This window comes from Rhinopithecus roxellana, chromosome 18 (genome assembly GCF_007565055.1).
Source record: "Rhinopithecus roxellana isolate Shanxi Qingling chromosome 18, ASM756505v1, whole genome shotgun sequence".
NCBI lineage: Eukaryota > Metazoa > Chordata > Mammalia > Primates > Cercopithecidae > Rhinopithecus > Rhinopithecus roxellana.
This window is the reverse complement of record NC_044566.1, coordinates 69,574,747-69,597,389: the sequence shown is the minus strand read 5'-3', so window position 1 is coordinate 69,597,389 and position 22,643 is coordinate 69,574,747. Positions and strand designations below refer to the sequence as shown.

Here is a 22,643-nt window from a genome sequence, read left to right as displayed (position 1 = left end):
CCGATTATGATTTTGAGTTTGCCTACCTCGCCCCTCAGTTCTATTTTTATTCCATGTAGTTTGCAGCCCTCTTATTAGGTACATATACATTTACAGCTCTGTGTTCTTGACTCTTTTATTACCATTAAAGGTCCTGGCTTGTCTGTTTTATAGTCTACTTTATCTAACATTCACAAAACCATATCTTATATCTTGTATTTGCAGGGCACATTTTTTCTTATATCTTGCATTTGCAGGGCATATTTTTTCATTAACTTTCTTTAAATCAGTGTCTTCATCCTCAAAATGCAAGTATTTTAGTCTCACTTTTTAATTTAGCCTGATAATCTCTGCCTTTTAAGAGAAAGTTTAAAATGTTTTTTATTTAAAGAAACTATTGATGTAGTTAGGATTAAATCTATCATCTGTTTTCCATTTAGCCCTTCTGTTCCTTCTTCCTTTGTTCTTTCTTTCTTGTCTTCTGGGATAATCAAATCATTATTTTAGGATTTCGCTTGATATCTATATGTTATTCCTGATGGTTACTAGAAATTATACTATGTGCCCTTAACTCATCTCTACTTTCAAATGACATAATATTTCATAAACAATGTAAAACACAACAGTGTAAGTCTATCACTTTCACACTCAGCATTTACTGCCACATATTTTACTGTCACATAGATTATAAATGCCATAAATTTTAAACAGTTACTAGTCTTTTAAGCAGACATAGACCTAATTATTGATGACCTTTTCTATTTAATCCCCTATTTACTTTTTCTGGTAATCTGGACTCCCTGCAGATCCAGGTTTCCAAATGGTATCATTTCCCTGCAGCCTAAGAATTTTTTGTAGTACAGGTTGCTGGAAGACTAATTCTCTGAGATTTTTGTCTGAACAAAATGTCTTTCATTTTTAAAAGATATTTTCACCGACTGTAGAATTATAGAATGACGATTTTCTTTCTTTTAGCACTTATCCGCTGTTTTCTGGTCCAATGTTTCTGATGACAAGTCAGCTGTCATCCTTAACATTGTTCCCTTCTTTTACATAATGTATACTTTTCCTCTTGCTTCTTTTATGATTTTCTCTTTATCTTTGCTCCTTTAGTAAATTTTTTTTGGGTTTTTTGTTGTAGTTTGTTTTTACAGTCTCGCTCTGTTGCCTATGATGGAGTGCAGTGGTACGATCTCAGCTCACTGAAACTTCTGCCTCCCAGGATCAAGCCATTCTCATGCCTCAGCCTCCCAAGTAGCTGGGACTACAGGCGTGCACCACGGTACCAGCCTACTTTTGTATTTTTAGTAGAGATGGGGTTTCATCATGTTGGCCAGGCAGATCTCGAACTCCTGGCCTCAAGTCATCCACCCACCTTGGCCTCCTTAATTTTATTATGATGTGGTTTTTTTATACTTTCTGTATACTTTATCCCTTCCGTATACTTTATACTTTGCTGAGCTTCTTGTGTCTGTCAGTTGATATCTATCATCAATATTCAAAACTTATCTTCCATTACTTCTTCTGTTCTATTCCTTCTCTTTTTCTCCTTTTGTTCTGGAATTCCAATTACGTATGTGTCAGACCATTTGATATGGTCCCGTACTCTAGATGCTCTAAACTTTTGTTGTTGCTTTCTTTCTAAATTCATTTTCTCTTGTGAATCAGTTTAGATAATTTCTATTAACTTGTCTCCAAGTTCACCAATCACTTCTGCTGTGTCCTGTCTGCTATTAGGTCCCCACAAGTGATTTCTTTCTTTCTGATACTGTATTTTTCAAGTTCTAGCATTAACAAAAAAAGATGATTTCCATTTCTCTGCTGAAACTGCTATTTCCTCACACGTTGTTCGACTTTTGCACTACATTCAATATCTTTTTCTTGATTCTTGTAATTTCCATCTCTGACATTACCTATCTGTCCTTGCATGTTGTCTACTTTTCCACTAGATCCCTCAGCATATTAATCATAGTTCTTTTCAACTCCTGGTCTGACAATGCCAATATTCCCCCCATATCTGAATCTGGTTCTGATGCTAGCTCTGTCCCATCAAACTGTGTTTTTTGCCTTTTAGTACGCTTTGTAATTTTCTGATGAAAACCAGACAAGACACACAAAGTGCAAGGAATCCCAGTACACAGGCCCTTAGTGCTGGGCTGGTAAGGGGTCGGGGGTGGGGGGCTGGGTGTGAAAAGGGAGTGTTCCACAGTCCTATGACTGGGGTCTCAGTCTTCTAATGAGCCTGGGACCCTGGGTCTCACTCCCACTTCCCCTCAGGTTAGGCAGGAAGACCAGAAGGGACTGGAGTTGTGTATTTCCCTCCAACCAGGTCTGTTAAGCTCTGGTAAAATCTTAGTCTGTTAGACTCTGCTGAAATAATTTCTTCGGAGGGTGGGCAGGTTAAAAAGCCTCAAATGTTTTGGGCATTTTTGTTGTTGCTGTTGTTTTTTTGTTTTGTTTTGTTTTGTTTTTTGAGACAGAGTCTCACTCTGTTGCCCAGGCTGGAATGTGGTGGTGCAATCTCTGCTCCCTGCAACCTCCGCCTGCTGGGTTCAAGCAATTCTCTGCCTCTGCCCCCCGAGTAGCTGGGATTATAGGCGCCCACCACCACGCCTGGCTAATTTTTGTATTTTTTTTAGGAAGGATGGGTTCTCACCATCTTGGGCAGGCTGGTCTTGAACTCCTGACCTCATAATTCACCTGCCTCGACCTCCCAAAGTGCTGGGATTACAGGTGTCAGCCACTACGCCCAGATGTTTTGGGCTTTAAGTCCATTCCCCTCTCCCCTGAATGGACGAACAGAGATTTTTCTCCAGTCTTCAGTGTAAGAACCTGGTAAGGTTGCTCGCAGTAAAATACACAAGTGTGGAAGCCCCTCTGACTGGGCCCCTCTGGAGCTTCTAACTCTCAAACTTGTCCTCACTGAGCCTCCAGCAACTCACCAAGTTTTTGCAACCCTGAAATGGTTCCCACAAGGCTTTCTGCTCATGGGTTTCTGTGTTTCCAAATCTGGGGGCATCAGTTTGTCCTGTAACTTCATTTCTTTGATGGATCTTTCAAAAGGTTGGTTTTCAGATTACTGAGCTTCCACTTACTGTGTAGATACGAGTGACTTCCAAGTTCTATAAAGCCAGACCAGAAACTGGATGCCCCTTCAATAAATTCTTCATAACTACTCTAAAGTACTTACCAGTTATTTCCCAAATTGCGGTCATCTGTGGGTCTTGCTTCTACTGACTGACTTCTGTTTCTCTTGATTACAGGTCACGTATTTTTCTTTTCCACCTATTTCATATTTATATTTGTATTTATTTTTGCCAGACAATGTGTGTAAAAGAATAGTAGATTAAAGCAGAGAATGTTTACTCCCTTTTTAAAAGGGTGTCTTTTAAGGAAGACTACTACTTTAGGCTGCTGATTATCACAATCATGTACCTGATATGAGAAATAATTATATGAAATACAATGAGAGAGATGATAAAACCAGATAAATTTAGTGATAGCCAGAACTGCTCTAACTTGTGCTCTTAAGAATTATGATGCATTAAATCTTGCTGTATTAAAATCCATATGGAGGAAGGGGAAATAAAAAACAACCTAACTAATAATTACTTCTACAGTATCCTTAAGAAAGTATTTCTGACATTCCGGGTCACATGGTGGGTCAGCAGAGTCTGTGAACCCCTAAAATCCTGCCTTTGTCGGTGTGGTGGGGCTCTTATACTTGCCTTCAATTCTCCTGCTGACAGAATTCTATCTTCTAGTTTCCTGAGTATACATTACTTTTTACTTACCTGCACTGGCTTTCTTTGTTCATGAGAGATGCAAAAACGAAGTTTGCAGCATGAAATATTCTTAAATTCTTGCTGTGTTCCTTCCAGTCAACTTCTGTCCAGATACCTCAATATATTTTATCTTAACTTACCCACAACCCTAGCCTCAAACTGTATAGAAATGTACTTATAATCTAGTTCCTTCATAAACTGTGTTTTATCCTCCTCTTCTCCCCCAAAATCTTGTTTGGCTAAATCATCCAAGAAATTTATTCAGCGCATGCCTTTAAAATACTAAAATCTCTATCCTAAGTAGAACTGCACTTATGTCACTTAACACACCTCCAAATTTCAGATCCACTTATATATTTGGTTTACTGGGAAACACAACGTGTATCTTAAGGAGCATTAATAAAAACAATCACTTAAAAAGCTTTCAGAAGAACACAGACTTCCTTTCTCATTTGTACAATTACTCCACACATGAAAATTAAATAAAAATAGATTTTATAATGATTTGTAAAGAGAGAAGCATATTTAAAATTAATGGAGTCACAGAATTGTGGGCTATTTGTGATGACTATCTTTGCTTTTATGAGGAAGTCTGATGACTCCTCAGACATAAGAAATCTTTTTTTAAAAAATCAAAAATAACCAGAGATGTATGTAATTATTTTGAATAAGAATTTCTAATAAAGTTCCCCTACAAATAAACAACTATATGTCCAACATTAGTAAAATGGTTAAATAATTATGGTGTATCAATATAATAATCTCTAGCTATTCAAAAATGTGTCTTATAAGAATCAATACATACGTTTACTATACAGTAAGTACAGGCTATAAAACCATATGTACAATAAGATACCATCTGTATAAAGATATGTTCAAAGTATTACAAATAATTTTTTCTGATTAATGGAATTTTGTAAAGTTAACTCTGTTGTGTGTTTCTGTGCTAAATTTGCTATGTTATCTTAATAGTACCATTAACGTACCCAAACTTTTTTTTTTTTGGCAGGGCTCACTAAAGTTCTAACTCCTTTCTTTGTGACATCCTGAGAAGAATTTTAAGGGGTAGGAGGGAGAAACAGCTATTATCATAAGAACAAAGAAAAAAAAAGTAGCCAAATCAAACTTATGAAGTATTAAAAAGAAGTTTTGTCATCTTGGCAAAAATGTCATCTCCTTTTTAAGCAAATTATATTGAAACTACATCATAATATCAGTAGGAATTTGATTACAAGATACTGTGATTTTAATTGACCAACTAGCTGACAGGAACAAGAGCATTCAGACTAATCAAGGAAAATGATGAAAAAGCACTCCTAGTTTAATGTTAACTGCTACACTAAACTGTTATTATTTGAAGAAAAAGATAATGAAATTCCCTAGCTGGAAAACCAAGTAACACACCTAAAACTGTTTGGCAAGCGGCTTTCTTCCCCTGGCCACTCTGACTGCTCACACCGTAACACTCAAAGAAAAAAATCTGAAAATTAAGAAAGACTTAAAGAAATTTATTGGACAAACCTTTGAAACTGGTGATCTTTTTAAACTAAATGGTCATTCATGTTACAAATTTCCTCTTTCATTTCTATGACTGGTACTAAATTCAATATAGTCTCACTGGAAAGATTTCAATTCCCTAAAAAGCCTGTTAAAAATTTAACGCTGACAAATTTCTGGCCCTTGAAGTCAAGTGTCTGATCTGGATGTAGTAAGAGCATATCCAGAGCTAAAAACCTACAGATTTCCCAAAAGTTATGTAAAGTTGCAGGACCTTCAGAATTCCATTTGCTATCTAAGACCAGATACTTTTCTTGCTTTATGCAAAGTCATTTAAATCCTCATAACCCTGAACCGTCTCCATAAATGTGACAAGAATCAGAATGATCAGGTAATTCTCTTCCTATTTAGAAAACACCAGAGAAACTCCCTGTGGAGTCCTGGTCTGTTTTTCCTTCCCTAGAACAATTAGGTGCCCTGGGTTTTCACAGTAGGTCTCCCAGGGCAAGTCCCCGCTGCTCAAGCAGGGATGACCAGTGTAGGCTCAAGGCAAATCCCTAAGTTGTGCTGGCGTTTCCCTTAAGATACATATGTAGAGAAAGTCTAGTCCCCCTCTGTATCACTTATAGGAAGCAGGTAATTATACATCATCTATCCCAATCTGTACCTGAAAATGAATTTCTACTGTGGGGAGTGGAGATAAGGGTGGGAGGGGAGTGACGCAGGTGTGGGGGTGAGCAGGGAAGTAGGGAGGATCCAGATGATCCATTCTCATTTGAACCCACTGAATAATGGCCAGGTAGGTACTCAAAGGAATTTAAAAAATGATTATGTTTTGACTTTATCGTAGGAATGAATATACTGTAAAAGAAGACTTTATTTAATATCATAGGTTCATACATTCCTAAATTTTTTTAAATACCTGATGAATGATTACAAAATTTAAAAATAACATAAAAACATTCCTTTAAATTCTCTTATTCTTCCTAACAACTTTGGCTCATATACATTTGCATATAACTTTCCTCATCCCCTGTAACATATTAATACCCAGTAGGAAACCACAAACAACTAAAGATTCATGCAAAACACTGTCACTTACTACGTGCTAGTGCTGTCTTACAGCAGGTTGTAATAACTGCATATCTGTTTCCTACTTTATAATCATGTTGATGTGACTTATCAATTATTTTTTAAATTATAAATGTGGTTAACTTCTAAGTAGAGCCCAATTCAAAGTTATCTGCCGTCTCCTGTACTCAGAGGGCGCTGAGTGAATAAACACTAATAAACTACAGACAATTTACTTTGATACTCTATCGCCCATCAGTAATTCAGGGTCACAGGCAATCTGACCTGCGATGATAGCAGAAGACCACAGAGTAGGTGGCTTACAAACAATAGCAATTGACTTCTCACAATTCGGGAGGCTGGGAATTCCAAAGTCAAGGTGCCAACAGACTTGATGTCTAGTGAGGGTTGCTCTCTCTTCTTCAAGACAGTGCCTCATTGCTATGGCATCACTAGGCAGAAGGGGCAAGGTGTCTCTCTCAGGCCTTTTTAATAAGGGCACTAATCCTATGCATGAGGACCCCACCTCATGACCTCTTACTTACCCAAAATCCTAGCTCTAAAGACCATCACAATCAGGATTAGGATTTCAATGCGGAATTGCTGGGAGACACATTCGGTTCACTGCACTCAGTTATCTTCATTTTCCAAAATTACATCCCTGGCAATATATATCACTGTGCCCCTCCTTCTGTAAGGCTCTCTGGGTTGTAAGCCCCAGATGCACTCAAGGAACCTGAAGTGAGGAAGGGTCACTGTGAGGACACGCAAGCCCTGTACCGTAAATGGGAGGGGAAAGCCATCCTGGGTAGGTCTAGAAACAGCTGCCGCCTCCACCTTGTGGGCCTCGCGGTCTCGCTCACGCTCTTGCTTCTCTTTGTACATCCTTCTTTTGCCTTTCCTCACCAACTGGCTTCCTTCGGTTTCCTCCTGGGTTTTGCCCCCTCCCACAACTTTGCCTAACAGGTGGTCATTATGGCTTTTTCACCCCCAGATGACATTTTAGCTGTAGGTCCCATAAAAGACCAGCAAATTCACTGCATTTCTTAGTTCGAACTTCCTGAAAGGATCTGACTGACCCAGCTCATCGTTTCAATCCAGACACATGTGTATCTAATTTTGTGGGTCATCTCTGGTGCTTACCAGAAGCACAATCTCTGGGGTGATTCCTAGCATCCTGTTTCAAAGCTCCCCAAGTGATTCTGATAGAGAAGCCAGGTTGAGATGCACTGCAGTAGCCTAACTCAGAACTGACTATCCACTAGGCAGGTTCCCACCCGTGGTCCAATCACGAGGCTACAGTGGATAGGGTGGTACAAAACACAACCAAAGCTAGAGTGGTTTCCTACTGCTGTTGTATCAAATTACCACAAATGTAACAGCTTAAAATAACACAAATTATTATCCTACAGTTCTGGATGTCAGAAGTCAGAAATGAATTTCACTGGGCTAAAACTAAGGTACTGGCAGATCTGTGTTCTTTCTGGGGACTTCAGGCTAGAATCAATTTCCTTGCCTTCTCCAGCTTCTCGAGTCTGCCTGCATTCCTTGGCTCATGGCCCCTTCTTCCATCTTCAAAGTCAGCAATGGCAGCTGGGTCTTTCCCACATCACGTCACCCTGGTGCTGATTCTTCTACCTCCCTCCTTTCCCATTTAAAGGACCCTTGTGGATTATACTGAACCCAACCAGGTAAACCAGGATGAATAGCAACCTTAATACCCTCTTACACATAACATACCACATCCACGGGTTCCAAGGATAAGGACATGGACATATCTGGAGGGGCTATTACTATTCTATTTACCAGAAGGGCCATGTAGAACAGTGGAGCTGTGTGGGCAGATTCACTTACAAGAGACTGTGGCCAAGCAAACACCATAAACACATCTGATACAACACTCCACTGAATATTACAGCATGAGATACAGATTGATTATTAAAACTCTGACAGTTTATGTTGGCTTTCATCACTTACACTTTGTGCCAACAGGCATTTCAGCCATCAAAACAAAAGACTAACAGCATTCCTACAAAAATAAATACAAACAAAAACAATTTTACCCTTCAATAATTTACAAGGAGTCTTCATGTAATTATGTGAATTTGTATATTTTTATCAATAACCACTACCAAAAATCAATTATAATAGAGCTTAGATTCCAGAAAAATTTTATTTTAAAAAACATTTTATGTAATTTCCTTACATACTTTTGCCTTAGCTAATGATTACAGATATTATTAAAAATATATTGGTAACAATATAGTACAATTCTATTAAAGAAACCAATACTTACCTGCAGCATTTCTTCAAAATAAATAAAAGTAATTGAGTTAAAAAAATTTTGCCCTTTGCTTGAGGCTACCAATATGGGACATTTCATGGGAGATTTTCTAGTTATTAACAGTTTCTACAAAATTTAACTGTGAAAACCTGTCACCAAAAATGCCACATAAACCATCTAAACTGAAAAGGAGTAGGATGAAGTGAGAAAACGAGATCACGAAATAAATGTAAAAGTTAGGGGAAAAGTAGTGCAACTTCAAAAAGCTTTGAAGGAAAAAGCATTTTCATGCATATTTGAGTCTTATAAAATATTCTTCGGATATTTAATGTTAATATTCAAAATTAGAATAAGCAGCAGCCTTTTCTTCCTATGCTTGTATTTGCCATACATCTACACATGCAAATCAGCTGATCTGTTCACCTCAATTTGGAAGTCAGTATCTGCATTTTAACTTTTAGTTGGTTAAAATCGGCAAATCTATTGTTTGGCTTTATACTATGGTTCATTTGGGATGTTATTCAATCAACAAATATTTGTTGAGTAGGTACCATGTACCAGGCATATCACAGGTGTTAACTAGTTTTCAATCTACTACACTTAAAAAACAAAACAATTGGTCCTACTCAAGTTTAACAAAATAATTCATAATAATCGGTAGTTTTAAAAAAAACTACTAATTATCTTCATTTTCAAAAGCTTTTAAAAATTAACACTATTTTAAATCTGCACATTTGATCTTATCTAATAATTTTTGAGTTGGTAACAGCATCACATCTTCACTGCCTGAGGTTAAGCATCCCAAGCCCAGTATGAGTGCAGTGGTCAATTTCACACTGGGACATACAGAAGGAGAAAGGATCTTTTCCTTAAAGCTGCAGTCTCTTCTTTGGACAATACTTAACTATTAAAATCAATTTGCTAACAAAAAGGTAATGTCACTGGTAATCAGAAAAAAGATGACTTACTCAGACTGCTCAGCTGGCGTATGATAGCGGCAAGAGTACTATTGGTCACACATTCAAGTTCACTGGTAATTCCTTCAGGCAGAGCTCCCCGGCACAAGTGCCGGGGCTCAATGTTCCTCTTCACCAAAGGCATGGCTCACAATCTGAAAATTGAAAAGACATTCTTTATAAGCTCATACTCACATTTTAACAAATCTGGAATTTTAATTCCCTTGAAAATTGATAATTTTCCAGGAATTTTCGTTATCCTAAAATTTCTATGTGACAGAATCAGCTAAAATGCAACAAACAGTGAATTACTGTAGTGAGTTTTATAGATCCTGAAGGTCTATGTTTTCTGACTTCTTTCTTCACTGAAATGAGGAGAGAGAGGAAAGGCAGAAAGTCCACATGTACCAAGAGCAAGAGAGGAGACAAAAGCCACAAACCTGAGGCCACTTAACCAGATTAAGAGACAGGAAAGGCCATCACTGTGACATCACCCCAGTTGTCCTACAGAACTGGTGTTTATGGTTTCTTTGAATAAACATAGAAATTGACCCTCTGAGTCTTGAAACCTGAGCAAGTTACATTTGTCTTATCTGAATTGCTTTCTCAGGCAACCATCCATCAGGCCTTCCAGGTAGTATTAAAAAACTAAAACTTACTAGGTCATCTCATCTGGACCATGAGAAGTCAGACTCCTCACCCATCATGACTGCCTAAGACCACCTGTTTCCTGTTGACCAACTCCCCTTCCTTATCTCTCCCTAATTCCTGTTTTTTTAATGTATGGTTACATTTCTTCCTGCTATATAAACCCCTAATTTTAGTAGGTCAGGAGGATGGATTTGTCCTCAGCTATGGCACCCAATCAAAGCTTTCTTCCCTGGCAACACTCATTGTCTCAGTGATTGCCTTTCTGTGTGGCAGGCAACTGGACCTAGACAAACCTCTGGCATTTGGGTACACCTAGACTGCTAACTGGGGGCAGCAGGTGAATTTCCCCATTTACTATCCCAAGCAAGTAAACCCACCTGAGCCACAGAACCTCCCCCTCCCTACAAAAGGGCTCAGGAGTAGGAAGCACCAGGTAAGTGCAAACCGGGAATTGAGGGGAGATAAAACAGGAGGGGTGGCTTTTAAAACTCCATTTAAGAATGCCTTCTCCCTTCCTGGGCTGCCCCTCCTCCACCCAACCCAGGATGTTTTCCTCTCTGGAAAAGAAAGGTAAATTGAAGAATTTGAACTTGGGACTCCAGCCATAGCTAAAGGTAGGGGGAGCAAATGTACTGGAAACAGGAAATTAAATCAAAGTCTACAATGACTGGTAAGACAGCTCCCCTGACCCCTTGTTCCACTTGGCTCCTAGAACACAGGCAGCCTGGCTTTTACTCCCATCCAAAAAGACTGGAACATTCCTTCCTGGGGAATATTTGAAGAGAAAAGATCTACAGATATGAACACTGGGGAGGGAGGCTTTCCCCTGTTGAAACTGCCAGCCAGGCAGTTAACACCTGTCAAAATCACCCCAAGCGCCAGTGCCTCAGACTTAAATAAGAGTCAAGGATCACCGGACACTTCAGGAAAGCCTTCTCCAACATCCTAGGCATCCCTTTCACCCGTCTCACCCCTCTCTTCAAAAAGGAGATGATAGGCTGGGCTCAGTGGGTCACGCCTGTAATCCCAGCACTTTGGAAGGCTGAGGTGGGTGGATCACTTGAGGTCAGGAGTTCGAAACCAGCCTGACTAACAAGTGAAACCTCATCTCTACTAAAAACAAAAACAAAAACAAATTAGCCAGGCATGGTGGCGGGTGCCTGTAATCCCAGCTACTCAGGAGGCTTAAGCAGGAGAATCACTTGAACCTAGGAGGCAGAGGTTGCAGTGAGAAAAAAAAAAAAAGAGATGATAAATAAAATCTCAACTTTCTATTAAGGAGTTTGTAGAGAGAGTTTCAAACCTCCTAATCATACAACCAGCCTCATCTTCATACAATACTGGAAAATTCAATGACTGGAATATATTTTCATTTTGACAAGATTATTGATACAGTTTATCCCCTCCAAATCTCATGTTGAAATGTGATCTCAGGTGTTGAAAGTGCGGCCCAGTGGGAAGCTTTTGGATCATGGGGGTGGATAGCTTGGTGCCAGCCTCCCAGGGTTACTAATTCCAATAGATGGAAAACAACTCACCTAAGAGGGCCCTCTTCAAATGCAAACCAACCAACCCAGAGCCCACATACCTATCACCTCCTCCATGGGGCTCTAACACTCCCAGCCACCACCCACTGCAAATCACCCCATGGCCAAACTACTAGACAACTAGAAACAGCCCCCAAGCTGATAGCCCACCAAAACTATTCAAACCCGCCAATCCTGAGTCTGCTTCCCCTGCTTTGTACACTGCTTCCCACAGAAACCACAAAAAAGGCTCCGGCCCACAGTTCCCCCTCCTGCTCTGCCTCCTGAGGGACCCTGGGCTTTCTATGTGGCCCTGCGTGGTGTGGTGTGACCCCTCCTCTTGGGAACTGTGGGAACAAGCTATCTTTTCTACGGCAATTGTCTCCTAATCTGTTGGCTTCACTATACCTCACATTTTCGATAAATACACTCTATTTTAGAACAACAGGGAGCTCTGAGAGGGATTCGGAAGGGAAAACATGTCGGCACTTCATTCATTTCCCCATTTACCATCCCAAGCAAACTGTAGGAGTCTCTATGCCTGGCAGAGGCAGGACTGACAGTTGTCTTCTTTCCAGATGAACTATAAGCTGCCTGAATTTGGGACTGAGTCCATGAATTCTGTGTTCCCCACGATGCCCTGAACAGTCCTCGACACAACCTGATTATTCTAAAAATATTTGCTGATTGTACAGCCAGAGACGTTTACATACGTATTTCTCTTTGGCCTTCCCTTGGGGTACTTCACATATTGTTGTTCCAGGATTGCAGCTTTGACTAATTAATCCCCAGCCTTCATTTCTCACGTTCATTAAACCTCTATTTGGAGCTCCTATGCCTGTATAAATACAAAAGACAACAGACAGAGGCCATGCTACCTGTCTACAACTTCAGAAAAGAGGGCTTTGCAGCTCTTCTTTAAAGTTCTAATCATGTAGCAATGATTTTTGTGGCTTTAAAATTCAGTCCCAATTACTCGTCTTAGTTTAGTGGTGCCATAACAGAGTACCTGAGACTGGGTCGTTCATAAAGAAAAGAGGTTTATTTGGCTTATGATTCTGGGCAGCTGCGCCTGGGAAGGGCCTCGGGCTGCTTCCACTCATGGTAGAAAATAGGAGGACAGTGGGTGTACGCAAAGAGATCACATGGTGAGAGAAGAAACAGAAACCAAGGAAGCCAGATTCTTTTTAACAACCCACTCTCACAGGAAGTAATCCATTCTCACAAGAGAGAGAACTTACCACACAGGGAAAGCACTAATCTATTCATAAGGGTTTCCACTAGGCCACACCTCCCAACATCGCCACACTGGGGGATCAAATTTCAGTGTCAGTTTTGATGGAGACAAACCACATCCAAAGCACAGCAGTACTCTAACAAATGCATTCTTCTCCCAGACAGCTTTTATCTTCTCTAACACTAATTCAGTTTTGAATAAATTGAAGAGCAAGGAAGAGTCAAAAGGAAAAAATGCTGTCAGTGATTACCCTTGAAAATACTTTGCAATTACAAAAACAAACATTTAATGAACTAATCCAGTTAGTCACCAACAGAATACTTAAGTTATGTCTCTTGATTCCTTTATTGGAAGAACTATGACCCATCCAAATCATTCTTCAAAGTCTGTCTGTGAAGAATAAAACAATGATTGCTAATGAAATGTTTAGGACTATTAGAGGTTATATAAAGTGTTTATTAGTGTTAGGTCTGTAGTTTGTCCAGCTTTTCTGGCAAATGTCTCAATTTAGAGAGAGACAACCCGGTTCACGTAACTGTGAACTAGATCCCAGACATGGCTGAAACTGGGCCAGGGTCCTTCCCTAGGAATTTGGAGGTAGGACTATGCTATCCAGCTTGGTCTGACTGCTCTCTTCAACTATGGAAATGGATAACTCCCACCACATGAAATGGGGAATGACAAAACTAGTCTGCAGCAAGGAAGCAGGATGAAATAACTGAGAAAAGTTGACAAAGATGAATTAAAGACAAGAATTCCCCGACGGCTCTGCTGAATCTCCCTTAGACCTCATGGCAGACCAGGAGAGCTCGCTCACACCCAGTCCCCTCTCCTCCCCACTGCAAGGGTCAGGTTTGCACTGTGGTTTGATGCCTCTCTCAGCCTCCCCAGTTTCTACCCCCTTTTCTTTCACATAGGTGGGTGGTATCCTTAATCAAATCCTGTAACTGTGATCCCACCTTGGTGTCTGTTGCTCAGACCCAGACTAACCCAAGTGGCCCTGAGAATGATCTGAGAAAGCAGGTGCTGAGATGGGGGGTCTGGGACATGCTCACAGACAACTCTGCAGTGGAGGATGCTATCCTAACTGATAGGAGGGTAGTCCCTGGCACAGGTCATGGCTCAATTGCTAAAGATTACACTGACAGTGACCTGGAAAATGTCCAAATGAAGGGATATGCTTCATGTCCAAGGCAATAATGCAGATTCAGCAGAAAAACGCCAGAAAAGCAGCGGAGTTGGCTAGTCACTGCTAAAGTCATACTAATGTCCTGCATAAGGATAATGGGAGACTGAACTGCAGTTAACAAGCAGTTACCAGCTAAGTGTGAGAGCAACAGGGCCTTCCTAGTGGGTACAAAGCAGTCTCCGCCACCACCTGAACTGGATGGGTAGACACAATGGAAAGCTGTGGGTTTCCAATTTCCAAGGTCCAATTGTGAAAGTTAAGAGCTGGAAATGTTTAAATCTCAGCCAAGGCAGGTAAAGTATGCAGGTCTGGGCCCTGAGAGAGAAAACCTGACATTCTGAAAACTGGGATGGGGAATTCTAGATGAATGCCTATGATATTGTTAAGTCCAAACAACCTACCTGCAAGTCCTCCAGTTGGGACCCTCTGGGCTTGCACTTGGCTGACCTGGAAGATGCCACAGAGGCCTCTCCCCTACAGGGCAGCAGGCACCCTCCCCCTACAGGCATTACATGCAACTCTTCTTTCTGGATGCTAAGTCGATAACAAAATACGAATCCCAGCAACAACCTAGCTGTGAAAGTGTCGGGCCTAAGAGAGGAAAGAGAGCAACACTGCCATGCTGACTGGACAGAACAAGCACAGGGTGGCTGGCACACAGGAGTCTTTGGTAAGACACATATGCTCCAGAGGGTGGCAGATAAGCCCTCTGAAGATTCCGGGTCTGGCAGCTGCAGTGAAGTTTGGAGGGACCCAGTGGTCAGGGGCATGCTGGGATATCTCCTCCTAAGGAAAAGACAATTTGCTATATCTTGCATCCCCCAATCCAGTGCCGATTAGGTTGGGTTCTGGGGACAACATACCTGGGATATGGCTCTGGTCCACAGACTGCATGACACAGCAGCTGCCAGCTTTGAGTGGGGCTCAGAGAAAGAAAGGACCCTTCAGCAGGTGCAGGTGGTGGTGCAAGCAGCCTGGCTGCCAAGACTGTATGATCCAGCAGACCCCAGATGGTGCAGAGATATTGGTGGTAAAAAATAAAAACAAGTTCTGTTCCAAGATGGCCAAATAGGAACAGCTCTGGTCTACAGCTTCCAGTGTGATCGACGCAGAAGACAGGTGATTTCTGCATTTCCAACTGAGGTACCTGGTTCCTCTCATTGAGACTGGTTGGACAGTGAGTGCAGCCCACAGAGGGCAAGTCAAAGCAGGGCAGTGCATCACCTCACCCAGGAAATGCAAGGGGTTGGGGGATTTCTTTTTCCTAGCCAAGGGAAGCCATGACAGACTGTACCTGGAAAAACGGGACACTCCCACCCGGGACACTCCCACCCAGGACACTCCCATCCAAATACTGTACTTTTCCCATGGTCTTAGCAACCGGCAGACCAGGAGATTCTCTCCCTGGCTCAGCGGGTCCCACACCCACGGAGCCTTGCTCACTGCTAGTGCAGCAGCCTGAGATCAACCTGCAAGGCAGCAGCCTGGCAGGGGGAGGGGCATCCGCCATTGCTAAGGCTTGAGTAGGTAAACAAAGCGGCCAGAAGCTCAAACTAGGCAAAGCCCATTGCAGCTCAGCAAGGCCTACTGCCTCTCTAGACTCCACCTCTGTGGGCAGGGCATAACTGAACAAAAGGCAGCAGAACTTCTGCAGACTTAAACATCCCTGTCTAACAGCTCTGAAGAGAGCAGTGGTTCTCCCAGCATGGCATTTGAGCTCTGAGAATGGACAGACTGCCTCCTCAAGTAGGCCCCTGACCACCGTGTACCCTAACTGGGAGACACCTCCAAGTAGGGGCCGACAGACAACTCATACAGGCAAGTGCCCCTCTGAGACAAAGCTTCCAGAGGAAGGATCAGGCAGCAATATTTGCCGTTCTGCAATATTTGCTGTTCTGCAGCCTCCACTGGTGATATCCAGGCAAACAGGGTGTGGAGTGGACCTCCAGCAAACTCCAACACACCTGCAGTGAGGGACCTGTTAGAAGGAAAACTAACAAACAGAAAGGAATAGCATCAACATCAACAAAAAGATCATCCACACAAAACCCCATCTGTAGGTCACCAACATCAAAGACCAAAGGTAGATAAAACCACTAAGACAGGGAGAAACCAGAGCAGAAAAGCCGAAAATTCTAAAAACCAGAGCATGTCTTCTGCTCCAAAGGATCGCAGCTCCTCGCCAGCAACGGAACAAAGCTAGATGGAGAATGACTTTGATGAGTTGACAGTAGTAGGCTTCAGAAGGTCAGTAATAACAAAATTCTCTGACCAAAGGTGCATGTTCTAACCCATCACAAGGAAGCTAAAAACCTTGAAAAAAGGTTAGATGAATGGCTAACTAGAATAAACAGTGTAGAGAAGACCTTAAATGACCTGATGGAGCTGAAAACTGTGGCACAAGAACTTCATGATGCATGCACAAGCTTCAATAGCCGATTCGATTAAGTGAAAGAAAGGATATCAGTGATTGAAGATCAAATTAATGAAATAAAGTGAGAAGACAAGTTTAGAGAAAAAAGAGTAAAAAGACACGAACAAAGCCTCCAAGAAATATGAGACTATGTGAAAAGACCAAACCTACATTTGATTGGTGTACCTGAAAGTAACGGGGAGAATGGAATCAAGTTGGAAAACACTCTTCAGGATATTATCCAGGAGAACTTCCCCAACCTAGCAAGGCAGGTCAACATTCAAATTCAGGAAATACAGAGAATATCACAAAGACATTCCTCGAGATGAGCAACTCCAAGACATACAATTGTCAGATTAACCAAGGGTGAAATGAAGGAAAAAATGTTAAAGGCAGCCAGAGAGAAAGGTTGGGTGACCCACAAAGGGAAGCCCATCAGACTAACAGTGGATCTTTTTGGCAGAAACCTTACAGGCCAGAAGAGAGTGGGGGCCAATATTCAACATTCTTAAAGAAAAGAATTTTCAACCCAGAATTTCATATCCAGCCAAGCTAAGTTTCATAAGTGAAGGAGAAATAAAATCCTTTACAGACAAGCAAATTGCTGAAAGATTTTGTCACCACCAGGCCTGCTTTACAAGAGCTCCTGAAGGAAGCACTAAACATGAAAAGGAACAACTGGTACCAGCCACTGCAGAAATATAACAAATTGTAAAGACCCTCGATACTATGAAGAAACTGCATCAATTAACAGGTAAAGTAACCATCTAACATCATAATGACAGGATTAAACTCACACATAACAATATTAACCTTAAATGTAAATGGGCTATATGCTCCAATTAAAAGACACAGACTGGCAAATTGGATAAAGAGTCAACACCCATCAGTGTGCTGTATTCAGGAGACCCATCTCATGTGCAGAGACACACATAAGCTCAAAATAAAAGGATGGAGAAAGATCTACCAAGCATAAGGAAAGAAACAAAACAAAACAAAGCAGGGGTTGCAATCCTAGTCTCCTATAAAATAGACTTTAAACCAACAAAGAACAAAAGAGAGAAAGAAGGCCATTACATAATGGTAAAGGGATCAATTCAACAAGAAGAGCTACCTATCCTAAATATATATGCACCCAATACAGGAGCACCCAGATTCATAAAGAGATTCATAAAGCAAGTCCTTAGAGACCTACAAAGAGATTTAGACTCCCACACAATAATAATGGGAGACTTTAACACCCCACTGTCAATATTAGACAGATCAATGAGACAGAAAGTTAACAAGGATATCCAGGACTTGAACTCAGTTCTGCACCAGGCAGACCTGATAGACATCTACAGAACTCTCCACCCCAAATCAACAGAATATACATTATTCTCAGCACCACACCACACTTATTCTAAAATTGACCACATAGTTGGAAGTAAAGCACTCCTCAGCAAATGTAAAAGAACAGAAATCACAACAAATTGTCTGTGAGACCACAGTGCAATCAAACTAGAACTCAGGATTAAGAAACTCACTCAAAACCACACAACTACCTGGAAACTGAACAACCTGCTCCTGAATGAGCACTGGGTAAATAACGAAATGAAGGCAGAAATAAAGATGTTCTTTGAAACCAATGAGAACAAAGACACAACATATCAGAATCTCTGGGACATATTTAAAGCAGTGTGTAGAGGGAAATTTATAGCACTAAATGCCCACAAGAGAAAGCAGGAAGGATCTAAAATCGACACCCTAAAAAGAACTAGAGAAGCAAGAGCAAATAAATTCAAAAGCTAGCAGAAGGCAAGAAATAACTAAGATCAGAGCAGAATTGAAGGAGATAGAGACACAAAAGAGCCTACAGAAAATGAATCCAGGAGCTGGTTTTCTGAAAAGATCAACAAAATTGATAGACCACTAGCAAGACTAATAAAGACAAGAGAAGAATCATATAGATGCAATAAAAAATGATAAAGTGGATATCACCACCAATCCTACCTAAGTACAAACTACCATCAGAGAATACTATAAACACCTCTACGCAAATAAACAGAAAATCTAGAAGAAATGGATAAATTCCGGGACACATACACCCTCCTAAGACTAAACGAGAAAGAAGTTCAATCCCCAAATAGACCAATAACAGGCTCTGAAATTGAGGCAATAATTAATAGCCTACCAACCAAAAGAGGTCCAGGACCAGACAGATTCAAGGCTGAATTCTACCAGAGGTACAAGGAGGAGATGGTACCATTCCTTCTGAAACTATTCCAATCAATAGAAAAAGAGGGAATCCTCCCTAACTCATTTTATGAGGCCAGCATCATCCTGATACCAAAGCCTGGCAGAGATACAACAAAAAAAAGAGAATTTTCTACCAATATCCCTGATGAACACCAATGCGAAAATCCTCAATAAAATACTGGCAAACCAAATCCAGCAGCACATCAAAAAGCTTATAGACCATGATCAAGAGGGCTTCATTCCTGGGATGCAAGGCTGGTTCAACATACACAAATCAATAAACGTAATCCATCACATAAACAGAACCAATGACAAAAACCCCATGATTACCTCAATAGATGCAGAAAAGGCCCCTGACACAATTCGATAGCCCTTCATGCTAAAATCTCTCAATAAGCTAGGTACTGATGGAACGTACCACAAAAAAAATAAGAGCTATTTATGACAAACCCACAGTCAGTATGATACTGAATGGGCAAAAACTGAAGCATTCCCTCTAAAAACCCGCACAAGACAAGAATTCCCTCTCTCACCACTCCTATTCAACACAGTGTTGCAAGTTCTGGCCACAGCAATCAGGCAAGAGAAACAAATAAAGGGTATCCAGTTAGGAAAAGAGGAAGTCAAATTGTCCCTGTTTGCAGATGACATGATTGTATATTTAGAAAACCCCATCGTCTCAGCCCAAAATCTCCTTAAGTTGATAAGCAACTTCAGCAAAGTCTCAGGATACAAAATCAATATGCAAAAATCACAAGCATTCGTATACACCAATAACAGACAAACAGAGAGCCAAATCGTGAGTGAACTCCCATTCACAACTGCTACAAAGAGAATAAAATACCTAGGAATCCAACTTACAAGGGATGTGAAGGACCTCTTCACCAAGAACTACAAACCACTGCTCATCGAAATGAAAGAGGACACAAACAAATGTAAGAACATTCCATGCTCATGGATAGAAAGAATCAATATTGTGAAAATGACCATACTGCCCAAGGTAATTTACAGATTCAGTGCCATCACCATCAAGCTACCACTGACTTTCTTCACAGAATTGGAAAAAACTAAAGTTCATATGGAACCAAAAAAGAGCCCACATTGCCAAGACAATCCTAAGCAAAAAGAACAAAGCTGGTGGTATCACGCTACCTGACTTCAAACTAGACTACAAGGCTACAGTAACCAAAACAGCATGGTACTGGTACCAAACCAGAGAAACCAATGGAACAGAACAGAAGCCTCAAAAATAATACCACACATCTACAACCATCTGATCTTTGACAAACCTGACAAAAACAAGAAATGGGGAAAGGATTCCCTATTTAATAAATGGTGCTGGGAAAACTCGCTAGCCATATGTAGAAAGCTGAAACTGGATCCCTTCCTTACTCCTTATACAAAAATCAAGATGGATTAAAGATGTATATGTTAGACCCAAAACCATAAAAACCCTAGAAGAAAACCTAAGCAAACCATTCAGGACATAGGCATGGGCAAGGACTTCATGACTAAAACACCAAAAGCAATGGCAACAACAGCCAAAATCAACAAATGAGATCTAACTAAACTAAAGAGCTTCTGCATGGCAAAAGAAACTACCATCAGAGTGAACAGGCAACCTCCAGAATGGGAGAAAATGTTTGCAATCTACTCATCTGACAAAGGGCTAGTATCCAGAATCTACAAAGAACTTAAACAAATTTACAAGAAAAAAACAAACAACACCATCAAAAAGTAGGCAAAGTATATGAACAGACACTCTCGAAAGAAGACATTTATGCAGCCAACAGACACATGAAAAAATGCTCATCATCACTGGTCATCAGAGATGCAAATCAAAACCACAATGAGATACCATCTCACACCAGTTAGAATGGCAATCATTAAAAAGTCAGGAAACAACAGATGCTGGGGAGGATGTGGAGAAATAGGAATGCTTTTACGCTTTTGGTGGGAGTGTAAATTAGTTCAACCATTATGGAAGACAGTGTGGTGATTCCTCAAGGATCTAGAACTAGAAATACCATTTGACCCAGCGATCCCATTACTAGGTATATACCCAAATGATTAAAAATCATGCTACTATAAAGACACATGCACACGTATGTTTATTGTGGCACTCTTCACAATAGCAAAGACTTGGAACCAATCCAAATGTCCATCAACGAATAGACTGGATTAAGAAAATGTGGTGGCCAGGCGTGGTGGCTCACACCTGTAATCCCAGCACTTTGGGAGGCTGAGGCAGGCAGATCACAAGGTCAGGAGATCGAGACCATCCTGGCTAACATGCTGAAACCCCATGTTTACTAAAAATACAAAAATTAGCCGGGTGTGGTGGTGGACACCTGTAGTCCCAACTACTCAGGAGGCTGAGACAGGAGAATGGCGTGAACCCAGGAGGCAGAGCTTGCAGTGATCAGAGACTGTGCCACCGCACTCCAGCCTGGGTGACAGAGCGAGTCTCCGTCTTAAAAAAAAAAAGAAAGAAAAAGAAAATGTGGCACATACAAACCATGGAATACTATGTAGCCATAAAAAAGGATGAGTTCATGTCCTTTGCAGGGATATGGATGAAGCTGAAAACCATCCTCAGCAAACTATCAAAAGGACAGAAAACCAAACACTGCATGTTCTCACTCACAGGTGGGAAGTGAACAATGAGAACACTTGGACACAGGGCGGGGAACATCACACACCAGGGCCTGTCAGGGGATGGGGGACTGGGGGAGGGATAGCATTAGGAGAAATACCTAATGTAAATGACAAGTTGACAGGTGCAGCACACCAACATGGCACATGTATACCTATGTAACAAACCTGCACGTTGTGCACATGTACCCTAGAACTTAAAGTATATTGGAAAAAAAAAAAAACTTAACAGTAAAACTCACCATGCCTGAGATGCCATAATTACTAGCTATGTAAACATTATTGCTGAGTTAAAAACATTTACAGGATAACTAAAATGCCCCTTTTCAAACATGTTCCTTACAAAATAAATGCCCTGAGACTCAAAAAAATAAAAAAAAATAAAAGAAAAATTTAAAAAGTAAGGAAAACAGGACAATATGGAGTTTGTGGCAAGCTCCGGCAGGAGAACCAAATGCCAGGCCCTCACATCCGAGTATTAAATGCACTGTATTACCAAGCCTGGTAGAGACCAGAGAGAACCAGAGGCCCAGGCACGCAAAGCTCCCCAGAGCGAGCTAAGTGCTGTCAGTCAAGTTATTAATTCAAACTAGTAGCAGTCGACCATAACACAGAAATGGGACACTCAACATTGAGCCAGAGTAGAACCGCAGGACACAAGTGAGTCCCGTGAGCAGGAAGCCCAGACCTCCAAGTCACACCCCTGACCACACACTGAGGGCTTCAGTGCCCCTCCCCTGTGTGCCTAGGTTACCCAGGCAGCAGACTCATACATCCAGGGGAAGGAGGAAGGGAAGCCTGAGCTTGGTTTTTCCGATGGATCAGCTCAGCACATGGGTGTTAGTCAAAAATGGACTGTATGTGCTGCAGCAGTATTCGGGATGGGCCTCAAAGACGGTGGAAAGGAAAATCTTCCCAGCAGGTGGAGCTGTGGGCAGGACACCAGTTCATGACACTGGGTAGCTTGATCTGAAATGCGTGCAGATGTGTGGGCAGTGGCCAACAGCCTGGTTGTATGGTCAAGGTACTGAAATGGAAAGAACTGGAAGATGAGGAACAAGATCTGGATTAAGGCCATGTGGGTAGAAATTCGGAATTGGGCACAGAGTGAAGATTCCTGTATCACTTGTTAACCCCCACTGGAAAGTTTCTCACCAAAAGA

General features: G+C 41.2%; 1 protein-coding gene across 5 annotated transcripts in view; it reads right to left on the bottom strand.

Annotated features, from left to right (window-relative positions):
• WASF3 (WASP family member 3) overlaps window positions 1–22,643 on the bottom strand; it is a 134,867-nt gene that overhangs the window by 35,967 nt on the left and 76,257 nt on the right. For all 5 annotated transcript variants that reach the window (XM_010375090.2, XM_010375088.2, XM_030922328.1 and 2 more), the window contains one exon: window positions 9,585–9,727. In XM_010375090.2, the coding sequence (XP_010373392.1) occupies window positions 9,585–9,717 (133 nt within the window). In that variant the 5' untranslated portion in view covers window positions 9,718–9,727. The remainder of the gene's footprint in view (window positions 1–9,584; window positions 9,728–22,643) is intronic.